The sequence below is a fragment of the Brienomyrus brachyistius genome, chromosome 2 (genome assembly GCF_023856365.1).
Source record: "Brienomyrus brachyistius isolate T26 chromosome 2, BBRACH_0.4, whole genome shotgun sequence".
In the NCBI taxonomy this organism is placed as follows: Eukaryota; Metazoa; Chordata; class Actinopteri; order Osteoglossiformes; family Mormyridae; genus Brienomyrus; species Brienomyrus brachyistius.
This window is the reverse complement of record NC_064534.1, coordinates 9,674,174-9,691,667: the sequence shown is the minus strand read 5'-3', so window position 1 is coordinate 9,691,667 and position 17,494 is coordinate 9,674,174. Positions and strand designations below refer to the sequence as shown.

Genomic DNA, 17,494 nt, shown 5'->3' with positions numbered 1-17,494 from the left:
GTAACAGCATGAACAAAATTTTGAAATCCATGAGACTGAAAAATCCAGGTTACAGTAGAAAACCACATACCTAGGTTGTCTAAACAGTGTAGCATGGCTTATTTGACTTTCTCTACCCGGGGGGGGGGGGGGGGGGGGGGGGGTGAGACAAGAAAGCATGTTTATCAAGTGCTTAAGAGCCACCAGCGGACAAACAACATCAAAGGTAGCATCTCCTTGGAGGAAACAAGCTGTACCTTGGATGACAATGGTATCCAAGGAGAAAACAACCAAACCTTTGATGACAATCGTCTCCCTGGAATAAACAGCTCAGTCCACGGAGAACTTAGATATACCTTAGACCGCGACATCTCCAGATGTATCCATGGAGACAGTTTCACTTCAGATGCCAAGAGAGGTGTTATCCGTTACAATACAATGAAAAGGAAAGCAGGTAAGCAGTCAGCCGATACATGACACTTGAACCCAAAGTACTTTGACAGTAAAAGTACATGAGTTGACACTTCTGATCTATATTCTGGCAAATCCATCAAATGGTAAATATATCAAAATCCAATTTGGCTTCATTTAGGCAACTATTCTGTGCACATAAAATAAGATAAATGTTTTATCGGGCGCACTTTCCAATGGGCCAACAGTTCGAAGGATTAGGAAAGGGGTGTCAAACTGCAGTCCTGGGGGGCCAGAGCCCTGTGTAGTTTAGTTCTTTACCTGTTTCACCACAAATGATTCAGTTCAAGAGCTAAGAGTCTAAGGAGTTAAATTAGGCATGTTAAATGAGAGAAAACCAAAAAGACCCAAAAATGTCCAGGACTCCGGCCCTCCAGGACTGGAGTTTGACACCCCCGGGTTAGGGTATCTATCTTCAGTATGTGAGCTGCATTCGAGGGGCATGTGGATAATCCAGCGAAGGCAGAGAGCAATCCTGCGCTGAGCTGGAAGAAGGCGGACAAGGGTGGGCGCAACGGGGCAGCTGGAGGAAAGCTAAGCATGGTCAAGCATGTATAAGGGGGTTTAAAATGAATGCAGTTCATCCTGTTAGAAGTGGGGGGGGGGTGAGGAGCTTTTGTGGAAAGGTCACATGGCTGGCGGGTCTCTTTTCAAGTGGAGGGCAGCCGCGCCAGGTAAGTGCAGACAATGCCTTCTCACCAGCACGCTAATAATGAGCAGGCGGCCGGCCTTCTGCTCCCACCCTGACAGAGAGATAGGCCTGCCCGCTCACACGCCCCACATGTCATTACGGGCTGCCACACCTCTCCCAACACCAAGCCGGGAAGCCGACCTTTCACAAGGACAATGTTACAGCGCAATAATACATCAAGTGGCTTCTTCTGTTTGTGTTTCTTCAGAGTATCTCACAGTTCTTTGTACGGTTTATTTATCCAGTAGTGTAGCAAACCTCACTATTTTAATACCTTAAAAATTTACCAAAATTCACACAACTGTATATCTGACCAAACAATTCAGGTAAAAATCAGTTTCTTCATAATATGACACTAATAATATCTAATAATAAAAAGAAAAGAACAACCTCTCTTGGGATGTGGATTTGCACCCTTTCAAATTCCCAGCCTCTTAACTACTAAACATGGTGCTGCTCACTTCAGAGCATCAACACGTGTTTATGTCAGCAGAGCAGAAGGTTGATTAGTGGACACGGCCCAAGCATCAAGAATGAATGTATAAATGCATTAAAATTCAGTGCAGTAATATAAGATATGCAAAGTAATGGAGCTGCGAAGATGGGATAAAGTGAAGAGGGTTTGACTGTAACCAGGGTAATCAGCCAAAACAAAGAGCTAAAAAACAACTAGCGCTAAAACCAAGAGTCTATGGGAAAATCTTCCATCTTCCATAAGTGATTATCCAGTGCAAGGTCACAGGCAGCCTGGAACTTAACCCAGGATGCACGGGGTACCAGGCAGGAAGGAATGCCAGTCCATAACAGGGTACATCCCAGAACGGCAACTCAGAGACACCAACATCAGTCTAAGATACATGTCCTGGACTGCAGTGAAGAAGCAAATTTCCTAAAAGAATATCCACATGAACACTGAGGAGAACATGCAAATATATCAGGACAGGAATCAAACCCACATCCCTGGAGGCCACTGAGTCACTGCATGCTGGTGAGAGCTACAAGTTTCCAAATGGAAGTTATGTTGCAGAGAAGTCAAGCATGAGACCTTATGGACAGTTGTCACATGTGACAGCCTTCCAAGGTGATAACTAAAGGTATCAAATCTCCAGGATCCTCCAGACCTGCAGGTCAAGCCACAACACCGCAGCCCACGGAGCTACTGACATATTGCATCAGTAAAACCAACATCGCTGTAATGACACCCCAGGGTCCTCGGTGGCTGGTGTCCATTGTACATGTCCCAGGTGGGGGGGAGATGGCAGGGTCACAATGAAACCAACGAGCCTCCAAGTGGCCTGATAATGGCCAACAAAGCGGCCTGAATCGACCCGGTAGCATAACGAATGAATCGGATCCATTTCATGAGTCCCAGGGTGGTGGTCTGCCAATGAATTGGCCTCACTGTTTAATGGCACCTCTCTAATGCCTGTTTAGAGGGAAAAAAAAAGCTTTTAACTGTTGCTACTACACCACTGTTAGTAACACAAGAGGGTGTGGAGGTGTCTGTGGTCTGCTTTGGGGGGGTCATTTAGCGAACAGCACTTCACACTAACAAACGGCTAACGGCGTTTGCGTCCCTGTACCTCAGCGTGGAAGAACGTGCCACGTCACGTCCAGACACCGTGGACTGAACCGTCCAGCAAGCAAAGGGCAGAGTGCGAAGCACAAAGCTCACAGTCTGCAAAGCGGCAGTGATGATTCGGCGAGACACAGTGGTCAACCTTTAACCGCTTGCCCAGAGATGAACATTTTATATATTAAAGTACCTGAAACAAACCACATTCTGCCTCATTATCTACAGTACAACTGTAGCACTGCTCCTGGGGTTATGAAGACCCACCCATAAGAACTCTATCTATCTCAAGGCATCAGATAATATCATGAGAAAATATAAATGAAATTCAAACTAGGTAATATAAAAACAGGAACTGGAGAGGGAGGCCACATATGAGCACATGGCAGAGACTGGCCCAGTTGTTTTTTTTTTTTTTTTTTTTTTTTGGGGGGGGGGGGGGGGGGTCCAGACAGCTGCAGATAAAACAGATGAGCCTCAGCGGTGGGGTGGAGTTGGGGTTGGGGGGGGGGGGGGGGGGCTCTTAATGCAGAGGAAGTCAACCTTCATAAACTTAGTGGTGCATACGGCCAAATGGGGAGGAACTGCTGGAGACAGGGCAGGGGGGAGAGAACAGAAGTAAGCAGAACACCCCCCCCCCCCCCCCCCCCCCCCACCAATCGGCCACTCAGCACTACCACTCTAATCAATCGACCACCCCCCAGCTCCAAAAACCATTGCTGTAAATAAGGCTGAAGAGCTGGACTTGTGAACAAAAGGTTGCAGGGTGAAGTGCTGGGAGATTAACCAGCTGTTACACCCTAAATTTAAGGAGGATCACAGCGAAGAGGTAGATGCATAACTGTGAGTGATCAGTGCTTGGATGTATAAAAACAATAAGTCATTTGCAACTGACTCAAGTTAAAAGGTCACTGTTGTCACTAGAGCATGGCCACAGCTGCACAGTGAGTAAAAGTGTCAAAGTGATGCTATTGAAAAGTAAAGGAAACGCATAATGTTAACCAGTTATTGGTTTTAGGGAATGCAGAGAACCACTGATAAGCATTTTGTTATTCTGTGTCACTTTCCTCGTGTTTCATATGTAAGTTGTATTATTTGGGAAATCTAACTATTATCGCCAACTCGAATGTCTAGTTTAAGGCTAACTATTCATAAGTTTAAGTAGTTATTGGTATTTAAAAAAAAAAACACATTTACAAGTTGCATCCTAAGACTAATGGAAATGAACCTTCGTAATTCATTTATACATAAAATCCGATCTTGCTAAATATACGTTCTCTCCAGGTAAACTGTTGGGTGACATACACCCCCCCTTGTGGTCAGATGGCTGCATTGCCGAAAATTGGATGAGGGCAACAGGCAGGACATCAGCTAGAGGGTTGGAGTTCTGGGGGGCATCAGCGGCCCATAAATCTTTAATTTTAGTTTTTTTACTTAAAACGTTTATCTTAAAACAAACAAAAACATAATGAATAAGTTATGTTACAGGTCATTTTGGAGTCAGTACCCACCGTCGACAATTGTTAACGCCAATGCCTTGAGTTGCTTCGCGTCCATTACAAAAAACACCGCCCCAGGCCCTCCCCAGAATCGTGGGCCCGGCTGTCAGATCAACTCATGGGACTTTTACTTATTATGAACTTCATAACTTTGTATCTGCAACACATCTAGTAAAATTTAAATAATAATGGAACAAGCATTATGAAATGTGGTTGACATATCGTCTCAACCTTATTTTACCTGTTACGTAAACGGTGTAACCAACACATTCAAGAAAACAGCCAAGCTAAGCAACGTAGTTACGTGGTATTATCAGTCTAGTTACTTAAAAAAATAATCACTATGCATCGCATAATTTATAATAGTCTGGGTCATATAATATATAATACTCCTCTGTGAAATTAACCCGGATCAAAACCAAACAGCGGAGGTCTTATTAATGCCCCGGCAGCTCCACCTCAAATGCAGCCCATGAAAAAGCGCGAGTCGGCCGCTAGGGGCACAGCTACTGACACAAATAGTGAAAGTAAAGAGACTCGCATCTCTATGCAGAACACTGCATGTCTATTTCTTATTGTATACTATGCAGATATATTGATCTAGGACGACTTTGAGTGTATTGTTCATACTCGGGAACAGTCTTTTTCCAATGGCCATTAGTACACTGTCTGACTAAACAACTCTTGGTTACTACTGTGCAATAATATATATGCATACATCCTCCTGCTATATTCGTGCAATACCTTCCGTGGAACTGCATCTTGCAATGTTATGTTTGGTTTTTCTTTTTATCCAATCTCCTTTATATATTCTCGTTTTGAACTGAGCCAAATATGTATCTGTAGTGCAGTGATGTGGGCCAGTGCAATTTCAATTTAAACCGTTTCTATTTGTTTTTCCTTGTGAGATGTGATTTTGTTACTCCGTACTGTTGTGTCATCTGATTTTTTTCATGCACCCATGATTTTGTTGACAATTTTACAATGACAATAAAGGCATTCTATTCTATTCTCTGTTCAAAAGCCAGATGTTTGCTGAACTAGACTATGGGTCTTCATAGAAAGGAAAAGAACAAGTGTGCCGAGATACGTAACTGCAATCTTCGTCTCAAATTCATCGACCTGATTAAGTACCATGCTAGTAGTTAGAGTCGTTTTCCTGATGTGAGATGAGCCGAGTCACCTGTGCTGCACGGAAAGGCACCCACAAACTGACGGCCACTGTCTTTCTGGAACGTTCAGGCTTGGCGTTGCTCGGGCATTCGACTAGAAGGAGCCTCGACCTTGAAAAGTTTTTCGCTGACGCTCGTCAGTCTCCTCAGCTCCGTTTATAGATTCTCATTAGAAATCCTTAATTGCTCGCCATTCCCCCTCAGGGCAAGTCCACAAAGCAGCAGTTGTGTTCTAATTTGTGTTATAATAAGTGTTTATAACCGCTGTGCTCCATTTCAAAGTCCCCCATCTGTTGAAACGACGCACAAATGAACAAAAGTACACACAAACTACAAGTTAACACTTTTATTTACTTGCACTGTACATGAGTTTACACACACACGTTACCACCATGTGATGCATGTAAATGTAAGAAAATAAAAGGCACAATTTAGTTTTTCTTTTTAATAAAATATAAACAAAAAGCACAGTAATACTGTTAATGTCAAGGCATATTGTTTAAGGGCAACCTCAATGTTTTTAAAAGAAAAGACCTATTTTTTTAAAACTAGAAACTGTAATATTGCTTGATCTGAAGGACTAAAGAGATGAGGAACTGCACAAGTAACGATAAGGCGATTCCCGGCAGACGGAACACGTAGCTTGGTTTTAAAAAGCGGGTCAGAGCATCATGCAAGCCAGCCACTTGCAGGCGATCTCCATTCTTTCCATTTTTTAAGAATTAAAAGCGGCATCCTCAGGCTGACGCCGCTGCGGGTTCGTCGCCGTTAGTTTAGTGCACGATACAAGAAGCTGGTGGGTTAAGGATGGGACATCGCATCCTGCAGTAAGGATATAGCGGGAAAACAGGGGAAAGCTCGGGAGACTGATGGCACAGGGCGTTTTTTTTTATCATGAAGAGCATAACGTGACAGCCTACAAAAACGACTTCAGTCAGATGGGACATGACGCCTGTTCACTTTACATCAGGTCAAGGCCCGAATTAGACTTCAGCGCTCCGGTAGCCTGCCTGTAAAGATATTCGTATTTTCACAGCAAGTCGCCCCCACATTGTTGCGGGTTTATATCTGATATGAACGCGTAAATCTTAAAACAAGCAGGGGTTTTTAGGCAGAAGGGGAGGTTGACACGCCTGCTTTAACCCGAAGCAGTGCATAAGCAGCCGTGAGTACGGCGCATCTTAGCGCTTATTCCCCCGCGCGGTTTAAACCGACTGGATTGTTTCAATTCATCGTTTCGCTACTAAAACCAAATCGGCACCGGAAAGGGAAGAAAAATAGCGTCACCGAGTAGGACATGCTTTAAGACTAGTTCCGTGCTTAAATGCCGCTAGTTCTGCTTTTACGGCGACCAGCGGTCTTTTGAAAGCAGTAACGTCCAATTGGTGAGAATATTCGCGCAACTAATTATAAGGCCATGTAGTCTGGGGTGGGAATTAAAGTTCGTGAGCGTGGTTTCTGCGGTTTCATAATTTATGTGCTTCCAAGTTTCAGCGTTTTCAGTCCGGACAGAGGGGCCTCCATTAAACCTAGACCCTCCCCCACTTTCGACTCCATCAACGCCACACTTTGGGACGAATTCCCCCCATATATAACAATCACCCGCATCATGTGCCCACATACGCGCTCTCACGTGCTTTAGCATCCCCGGTGCTGCACGAGACTATAGGACAGTTACTTTATTTCGAGTTTTTTTTCTCTTTAACTTTCACTGTTTAAAAGCTTCCGTTTGACTAGCGAAGCCAGACTTGCCATCTTACCTGCAAAAGCTCAGGCAGCTTGAAGGAAGAACAAAAAGAAATAACAAAACATTGCACCAGAGCAACAGTCCACACCTCACCTGTTACTGGTGGGTGGGTGAACCTGTTGCTAGGCAACAGGTAAACGGCTGTTTTGAGGAGCGGAGCTTGGGAGCAGCGGCTAGCGAACACTGATTTCCATGAACGTCATGTAAACAGCTGCGTTCCCCACAGCGATACGGCACGCCACGGCCGGTGGCGGAGGGAGTCGGGAGGGCAAGGGGCGTCGTCTCATTCGTTCTCGTCCGGATTCTGCGGGTCGATTATTTTCACATGGGTGAAGGGGAAGAGCCCTTTGCGGCCATTGACCTCGCCTTCCCACTGGCCGCTAATGTTCATCCGGGTCACTTTGACCACGTCCCCCACCTGAGGAGAGGACAGCAAAATATAAAGGTGTGGGTCACATTTCATGAAAATCTAAAAACCACTTAAATACTTTAATTCAAATATTTCAATGAAAGGATGCACAATACCACTAAACACCATTTTTGCATCATCCAGTGTTTTGCTTGCATGGAAAATGTGACTTAAGATTAGCCTGGACCCCCCCCCCCCCCCAAAAAAAAAAAAAAAAAAAAAAAAAAAAAAGGTTTTGCATGGATAATAAGGGTAGGACACCCATCTATATCTTTCTGGAAGGTCATTTGATGCTGTTAAAACAATGTGTTACCAATGTAATAAGCTATTTTAAAAAGTAGGCTGATCACTATGGCACATGAGCCTGTGATTAGGATCTCTGTGAATCCATACCCAGCAATACATAGACACCTGACTTCAATGGGACAATTTAGAAGACTAAATACTCCCATGATTACTCACCCCAACAGACACACTTAACAGCGGTCTGAAGAGATGAGACCATGGGATTTGGAGGCTTTCCCCCCTCCTGAATATCAGGTCAGTCTCGTATATGAGACTGAAATACTTCACTGATCCCAAGCAGGAAATTCTGGCTGGGGATAAGTCAGGGGGAGACTGAGAATGCAGTCTACCACTACCAGAAATTATGCAGTCAAAAGTCCAGCATTTTGGTAATTTACAGGAGTCAGTATAAATGTAATGCAATAGCCGAGGCTTGCTTTGGATGAACCACCTTCTTAACCATAGTATCTACAACTATTCTGTGCATTGACATTGGGCCCTGTCCTGTGTTCTGGTGTGTAATTTTCTATCAGCCTTTAGAACTGGAATCGGCAAAATCCAGCAGTCATCCACCTGCCGTATGTGGCAGATTAATGTCATTTAATTTGCTAGTAATGTGTCACAGATCCCTGTACAGTCAACGTACAGCACTAAAATTATGTATACATGGATTAATCTTGCTGCACCATCACTAGACCATCACCCTCACTTAATGGGAAACCTCTCCTGAAAATATGAAATAACTACGTTCAAACCACAAATGAAATCATGTTTTAGACACCCGGACAACAAACACACCATTTTTTTCACCATCAAAGTTACTTATACCTCTAAAACCATCTGTAGTCATTTCAGTATGTTTTAGAACTATATGGCGAGTAAAATATGCACATCTAGAAAAACTTAGGAGCCCGGCAGATATTGATCTATGAGAAATGCAATCTGCTTAGAGCCCAATTACACCACAATTCTTGCAACTTCAAAGGTTCCTACGGATCCTAAAGACAGTGCCAATAAAACAATCACCTGGTATAATTTACAAATTAGACCAGGCTTTCATAATTTTGTTTACTCATCTTTTCTGTCAAAAGGAAGTCAAAATAATAATAATAAAAAAAGCTAACTTGCAGAGATGAACCGGCTGAGGACCGGAATCAGCCTGGCCCAGACCGCAGACCAGCCGATCAGTTTCATGTATTTCCATATTATGTATTACGTGTATTTCCGATACTAAACCGGTCCATTTTATGCATGTACCTCACGTCCGGTGCAGGTGATAGCCTGATGGCCCCGTACACAATCGTAGCCACATGCTAAAATGTCGTCAGCGTGGAAGTTCTCCACTGACGACACAAAGACTGCAATCTGTAATACATCTAAAGCCAAAGTAAACTGTGGGGGAACTGCCATGAGAATATGGTGAAACATCGGAGGTAAACTTCAAACTGATTTTCAAACATATACTAGATAATCTTGCAAAGGGATAATCAGTAAAACTGCAAAGCTAGCAAAGGTTTTTTCCTATGAGAGTAAAAATGTGCTATATTGTCCATATAGTATGAAAAAAACCTGACAATCTAGTTTACTAGCGATGTAAGAATTGTATGTGCGTAATGTGCAATGCTGGCATTAATATTGTTATTTCGAAGGCACACTTCAGTTTTATTTGGAGGTTTGTAACCTATGGACTTGTGCATTTTAAGATGAGTAAAAAGAGAAGAAAAAGGTCAATGTGTTATATGGTGAATTTAAACATATTGGAAAATGTTATAAGTAACTGACATTGGTTATTTAAATCTGTTGCACCTGCTCTTGTTTGGTAAAGTAAAATATGTCAGATGAGCTGCTGTGCACCCAGCATTATTTTCAGTTAATTTTTACGTGTAGAATTTTCCAAACCAGAGCACTTTATTCTGAGACTTGTTTAAGTGAGAGAAGATCCTGTAAGTGCAGTGTGGGGGAAATTGTAAAAGTATAACAATTTCATTTATTATGAAAATAAAATTTTTTGCACTGAAGAATTTTTTGTCTGTATATCAAGTCAATTATAGTTTTTAGAAAGAAAATCGGAATCGGCAGGTCACACTTGCAAAAAAAAAATAAAAAAATCTGAACTTGCCAAGAAAGTACAGACGCACGGACTGCAGTTAACTTAGAATTATTGGCTTCAGATGAAAGTAAACACGATGAAGAAACAGGCATGTCTGAAGACATCCCAATGCTGAACAGCTCATAGGATCACCTGCAGATAAAGACACTAATTTGATTTGAGGTCAGCCGACCAGCCTCGGACTAAATATCACATTCCCGGCGGCACACTGATTTTTTTAGGACTAAAATCTGTCGCGGAGCAGAAGTGATCAAAACCTGGAGGGGACAACAGTCCTCTGTGGGAGTCACACTGGGCTGTGACTAACAGGCTACGCTGGCATCCTCAGTGCGTTTACGCCGCAGCGCTCTAATGCTTCTTAGCACATGTTCTAGCGCTGTAATACTTGCACGGCTGTGTGTCACACGGCAAATATCCAAATTTTCTTACAATATCCATGATAAGCGCTCCCATTAAGCAGGATCATCACCAGTGCCTGGGGGGTCACCACTCCACGCCAATAACCACTGCGCCACCTGCTCTCTCGGCACCTCCGATCGTTTGGTCGGGTCTGTCCAGACCCACAGGCGATGGTGGGGAAAAAAAAGCCCATCCGTCCTTGTTTATGATCCCCATCTGCCACTGATCACGAGGCAAGCGGCTAAATTGCTGACATTTTCATAGGTTGTTTCCCAACCCGTCCAGAGCCCCAGTTCCATTTCAAGAACAGCCACAGGTTCGTTTCCAGCGCAGCTAATTTTACCAGCAACGTCATCACTTATGAAGTTACCGTGGCGGCTACCCACTGCTGCATGAGGAGCAGTTAAGCACTCTAGTTGGAAAGTGATGTGCACTTTCCGGGGGCAGAAAAAAAGTCAACAGCCCCCCGTTACACCCACACATGTAAATGTGTTTCATTCGGGGGGAAAAGAAACAAAAATGTAATGTATATGTTCTATACATAATTTACATACTCTAAAAGTAACAATTAGACATGCACATCTTAACTAAGTTGTAACCACGCGGAGGGAAGAAAAACTTATGAGTCAGCAACAAAAAGATCTTTATGAGTGCACAACCCTCCCCTATCCCCCCCCCCCCCCCCAAAAACAAACATGAAGCCTGATTAGTAAAACCAGCAAAGTGAAGATTTCAAATCCACAGCTTAATGGCAACCGCCTACCTCGACTTCACGAAAAAGTGCAAAACACGAGTGTCTCTGGGAAGACAAAACCCAGCCCACGCACACACACATGTGCAAGTTATGTGAAGTTGCACAAAGTGAGACACACTACTTCCATGTCTTTGCATGCATATTATATATAATATATAAAAAAGAACTTCACCCAGATGATGTGAACTTGCACGGTACATTACAGGCAAAGTGAACTATCCCAACTTTATAGTTTTCATTCATTTTTTTTTTTTTAACTTAATGTGTCCCCTGGCTGACCAAAGGCAGGCATGACTAAACCACAAGCACTTTGTAAACAGAGGCGCAGACCTGCAAACACCTTCAAGCTCTGAGCATGTAGCGCTTTTCTGACAGCGGGCTGATGGTCGAGTGGCTTCGCTGCACAATCCTGCAGCTACGCAGCTATGAATAATCTGTCTAGGGGCCCCGGCTTAATAACTTGCAGCCAGCAATGTATTTTTAGCTAACTGCAATCAGATAAGTTACCCCTACCCCAGTAAAAATCCTCACACCAACACATAAAGGTAAAAACCCAAGGGCTTTGAATGCCCAGGGACAGCTAGTATATGAATCCCCCAGTGTATCCTAAAAATACACAGTGACTTTACGGAAACTGTCGCTACTTTACAGTAACCTAAGGTGGGTCATCCCTACCTCTAGCGCCAGGGCAGTCCTGTCGTAGGCACAGGGCACTCTTTTCTGGATGGCCTTGGCCATGACGGGACCGTTCTGCGTGGATGGCAGGGGACCGGGCCCAGTCGGCAGGGGTGAGGATGTCTGGGGCTGTGCGTACGCATGGGCTGGCTCAGGGAACCCATAGCTGTTGGAATTACGGCTGCCATGGGGCAAGGTGCCTGAGTGGGCACTGGAGCGCACCAGCCTCTCCACATAGGGCACAGGGATCATGCCCACACGGCCCTCTTTGTTCCGGGCGCTCCACCACTGCTCCTCCGGCTTGTCCAAGATTACCAGGATCTCGCCCTTCCGGAAGGGTAGGTCCTCGGCATCATTGCCCAAGAAGTCGTACAGAGTCCGCACATACTCCAGGTTCTCATCCAAGCCAGTCAGCGGCATCGCTGGACTGCTGCTCACTGCAGGGTTAACATACCTGGGAGGGTACAAAAGGGTTAGTGAATACATGGGCAGTGTGTGGCTTAGTTATTGTGCCTGTGATCAGAAGGTTGCTGGTCTGAACCTCGGTCTACGCCGAATAGTCACATCGCCGTTGGGCTCTTGAACAAAGCCAGTTAATCCCCCAAAATGTGCCAGGGGTGTGGGATAAATACCCTCACCTTGCACTCAGACTCACCTCAAAGGACAGCAAGATAGGACATGTGAAAAGAAGCATTCCAATGTACCTGTACTTGTGCAAATGGCAAATAAAGCATCATTCAAACAGACAGGAAGGTGAGTACGGCTGAACAGAACTGAGCTAAATCTGCTAGAGGCCTGCAAACCAATACAGACACACATGATCGGCTAGAAATACATAGAAAAAGACCACTGAAATTCCAGACTGCTCAGGAAATCTTCTTCCTACTTCAGTAAGAACCAGCGACTGCAGTTTACAGACGTTAACACCATATGGGCACCAACACAAGTTCACAGGTGACGAGAATTGAGGCCGACCAAGGATGACTTGGCAGCAGAGGGGAATGACATCACAGGCTCGTGGGGGGCAGGCCCACCGTGACACAGGAAGCCAGGCTTTGACGTGCCACGGACTCATGGCATCCGCCCTGCCAGTGCCATTCTCATTTCACATCTCCTTACATCCTAACACCCTGCACATCACAATAAAGGCCAGACAAGGCAGTTGTCAATCCCTTACCAAACACTCAGCTTTTCTAGCTTGCCTTGTTGTCGGTAGCCATGTGATGTTAATCTAAAGCACACATTGCTTGTTCATATTGTAAACTGCACGATTCATTCGCATTAAGTGACCCAATAAACTAGGACAGGGGTTTCCAACCCCAGTCCTGGAGAGCTACGGTCTAGTAGGTTTTCTATCCTACCTGGCTTCTGATGAGCCACACCTGCTCTCAGGTTAATACCAGTAACAAGTGTGGCTCATCAGAAGCCAAGTAGGAAAAAAAACCTACTGGATAGTGGCTCTCCAGGACCGGAGTTGGAGACCCCTGGTCTAGGATATTGGGATATTTGCTCCAACTTATCCCTGAGTGGGGAGTGTCTTCTGATCCAACCGCTCCCCTCATCATCTACATATTAATATGACTTGTTTCTTTTAAAACCCGGAACTCATCTGTGTAAGCCTAAATGGGTATTCATATGAAGTACAAAACAAGTCGTGCAGTTTCCTTGGGCACAGGAAACCCGCGAGAGCAGCTGGTGCCTCTCCCGCTCTTCCTTTTCCCCTCAGCCAGTGCCATTAATGAATGAGATGCCACTATGCTTCCTGCCCCACAAACATGCTGCAATCGCTGGCTGAAGCATAATGCAATGTAACAAGTGATATGTTTTTTTTCCGTAGGCTTCATCTTTAAGTCTGTTTCAAAACAGGATGTTAATGTGTGCATTACACCCATGCACAGAGACATGCACATCTGAACAATCAGCTGTCATTTATCTTTTCTGGTAAACTCTAAAGACCACAAGTAGATTTTCTAAAGAAAATTGCATTCAACGTTCTAACTATGCCAGCTGTCATTGTTACACCTGACGAAGACATACACACACATTTTTCCTACATACATATGTTTTGTAAATTGAGATTTAAAAAATTAGCTAATCCTGATGCACGTTCGTTAGCAACAACCGTTTCTGGAAACTTTCGCATCGGTTTAAAAGATGTTCAGTCCTGCCAGCAACACGAAACGGTTTAGCTGCAAGCGCAGCAGGTGGACGATACCCGCACGATTGCAATATGTCAAGCAGCCAACGGGGGCCTGCTAAAGCCGGACCTAAATGTACCTGGCAGCCGGCTCTATGAGCGTCGTCGTGTCCAGGTAATGGATCTTGTAGAAGTCCAGCAGGGCGGGCAGACTGTCGAACTCCTGGTCGCCGATCTTAAACCGCTTGGTGGGCAGAGAGTTTATAATGTAGTGAGAAACCTTGGAGTTCTCCGACACCGACAGCACGTAATCGCCGGGGCAGGTGGAGGAGTCCCGGACCAGGAAGACGCCGTGCCTATGTCCCTGCAGCCGGCTCTGCGCCTCCTGGCGCGAGACGGGACCGAAGTACCAACTGGACCGGTCCGAAGAGTCGAAGCGCGCAGATGACATGCTTCGCAAACGCAGCACGCGTATTTCCAATATATATATATATATACCGGATAAGTAAAATAAAAAAAAACCCTGACGGGATATGAGCGCCGATGCACCGGAGCTCGCTGCAGCCCGCAGTCCAACAGAATCAGCAGCAGATCAGCCAACCGCAGATCAGTTTCCCTGTAATTTACTTCCAAAAATTATAACTCGACTCTTTATTTTTAGGGTGGTTCGCACTTAGCGATACCCTGAGGCCGCCTCGAACCGCGCGGTCCGGCCAGCTACCCACGCAGCCCAGCCAGGCAACGAACGAGCGGCAGCTTCCGTACTAACGGCAACTCCGGGCTCAGTTTCCCGGCAGACCTTCGCGGCTTTCCCTTTAGAGACTAACTAAAGCATAACGGGCCGCCCATAAACGAGCTATTACAGAACAAAAATAATCAACCCGTAAAACTAACTGGCCAGCCGTGTACAGTCAACCGGGCGGTGCGTTAGGAGAAAGACCACTCCGGCGAAGCGACCCCGGTGTCGCATTGCTCCGCGGCTACTCGCAGCGACGGCCCCGGCGGATCTGAGTTACACCGTCGTATCCGCGGTACAGATGTATCAGCAGCTTTGTTCCCGCACACTTACAGACTTTAAAAAAGAAGTGATCAAAAATGGCGGCCTTCGATGCGTCTTCGCAAAACAAGCGAGCGGATAGTGCAGATAATGGTCCCCCTCCGTGATCTGTGACTTATTAACCTGGCAGTGCTTTCCCGGGATTTATTCCCGCTCCTGTCCGCATTATTTTCGCCGGAGGACGGTTTAATGTCGGCAGATCGGGCTCCCGCTGGTCGCCCGCCTTGTTGATATCGCGTAGCCCTCCTGGGACCGAGCTGGAAGCGTAGAAATGGCGGATGGAGGGCGGGGCCGTGCGCTCTTACTCTAAACCGAAGAGCGCCGACGCCGGGCCAGCCGGAGCAGGGCAGAGCAGGTTTGGGATGGCGCGCCCGGAGGGGGCCTGGCACGACCCTGCTCCGGTCCCTACGCCGGCGGCGTTACGGAGGGGCACTGTACGCAGAAATCGTACAGACCGGGCGGAAGGCACTTTGGCTTTACGAATAATTTTTTTTAGGTTAATACGCATTATTTTACTCAGGAGAAAGTTAATCTTCCTCGTCAGCTTCACTTGCTCATCAGTCTAACTTAACTACTTTCCCACCCTAAATCTCCACTTACAGTATGTTTTTTTCTTTATAGCCCGTGTAAATTAATCCGTACTATTGCTGTAATATGTTATGTAGCCCAATTCCATGCACTGGTTGTATTAAAAATTATTATGAATTAAAACAGGAAACTGGTGCTCTTAGATATGATTTTAGTTAAGCAGATATGCTTGAGTTTAAATTCAACACCTCTTATTGTGACCTTCCGAGCCAGAGTGCAAAGCCCTAAATCCAGTTTTCCTATTAGGAGTAATAAGTCGCAAGGAGGCGAGCTGCGGATCCGATCGTACGACTGAACTTGACCCCATTACGATGCAAGTTTCAGAAGGGATCTCCTTTCGTACATTTGAGGAGCATGCGTAACCCAGATTTGTTCAATAATGAATACAATATTGTATTTGCACTTTTTCTGGCGTTTTGCACCGTGTGTTGGGTGTCGATCGAAGTTCATGAGGCGCCCCGTCCTCCGAGAGTACGTGAAATTGACTTGCTAAATTGGCGCCCCCTCTAAAGGTGTAGCCCTATGCCGGCTAACGTTTTAACTGTATACGGAAAATTTTGACTTGTGTAAAATCATTAGGCTCGGATAGTGACACAGTATTGAGTAATCCTTAATGGTTCCACGGAGTGATATGAAATTGGCAGAATCTGCTAGTTTCTTCATATGAATTTGGTGGAAACTATATGTGCCTTAAAGGTAAAGTGGACTATCCCACATTTTTGACCCATACCCCCTTTTTATTGAATATTTTCAGTTGGATAAGTTGTTATTATCTAAGTCATACCTCCGTGCTACCTATGATATATATCAATTGTAGGGTATAGGCACACTGATATATATTTTTTTAATTTCAGTTTTGGAGCTCATTTTCTCAAAACTTTGTTTTTGTGGGATAGCCCACTTTACCTCTCAAGGGCACATATAGAGTGATGGGATTAAAACGACTATGGGAGCCATCAGCACCCTCAGTTCAGAAATTCTGGGGCAGTATTTCATTCCAAAAACATTGGTGTACTTTGCAATACTAGGCTGACCATACTTCCTCCTTTTCCTGGCTTTGTCTTTTTTTAGGACCTAAACATGTCTGAAATGTCCGGGATTTAGCTTTACTTCTTGTTTATTTGTTTTCTACAGTCAGAATACTTTGTGCGCATATTTGCATTGCTTTGCATCCTGCCCCCGATGTGTTTTTCACAGAGCAGAGTATGTTCACCGTATGCTATACACTACAACGCATGCTGTTGTAAGTTAGCAGTGGGTTTGATCTTCTGTGAACTGGCATGGCATCCAGGGTGTCCCCTGGCTTGTGCTTTGTCCTTCTTGGGATAAGCTCCAGGCCATGCAAGATAGATGAGTGTATTAACTTTTGATGGGTCTTTTTGAATAATATCCTCAGCACAATGAATGAGGCACACCGTAAATGGTTTCAGGAAACTGGTTCACTAGTTTTCTTTCACAATTGTTTCAAAAGCTCGATTGCATGACTGAGCTGCCGTTTTCGGACAGCCTGCTTCCTTCTTGTGTATCTATAAGCCCTTACTCATCGCAGCACTGATTCATATCATGGTGGACTATCCTTATCTTTTTGCTGCTGTTCAGTTCTGCACTGATCTGAAATCTGCCAGTTGACTGCGTCAGGATTGAAATTCCCTGCAACATTTCGGATTTAAGAGAAAGGATGTGGAATTTAATTCAACAGCATCTAGTTGAACCTCGATAGGTTATTTATCTAACACAGCACTATAAACAGTGCTGCCAGTTATATAATTTAACATGGTTTTCATTTGTTTATTTGTGGAGCTGATTTCCACTCTGGCATTTAGGATTAAAGAATTAAAGAGAAATAATAAAAAAGAAGAAGCGCACTGTCACATGAGTAACATTTGCACGGAGGTGCTTGTAAAGACATTTTTAATTATGAATATCACTTGGATAAATGAATGGAAAG

General features: G+C 44.8%; 1 protein-coding gene across 1 annotated transcript; it reads right to left on the bottom strand.

Moving 5' to 3' along the window:
- Nucleotides 1-5,716: 5,716 nt before the first annotated feature.
- Nucleotides 5,717-14,483, bottom strand: LOC125719248 (crk-like protein). The gene is made up of 3 exons (XM_048993845.1): nt 14,042-14,483; nt 11,765-12,218; nt 5,717-7,550 (listed from the first exon to the last, which is right to left on the bottom strand). The coding sequence occupies exons 1-3, from the start codon at nt 14,350-14,352 to the stop codon at nt 7,416-7,418; spliced, it is 900 nt and encodes a 299-aa protein (XP_048849802.1). The 5' UTR covers nt 14,353-14,483; the 3' UTR covers nt 5,717-7,415.
- Nucleotides 14,484-17,494: the final 3,011 nt, after the last annotated feature.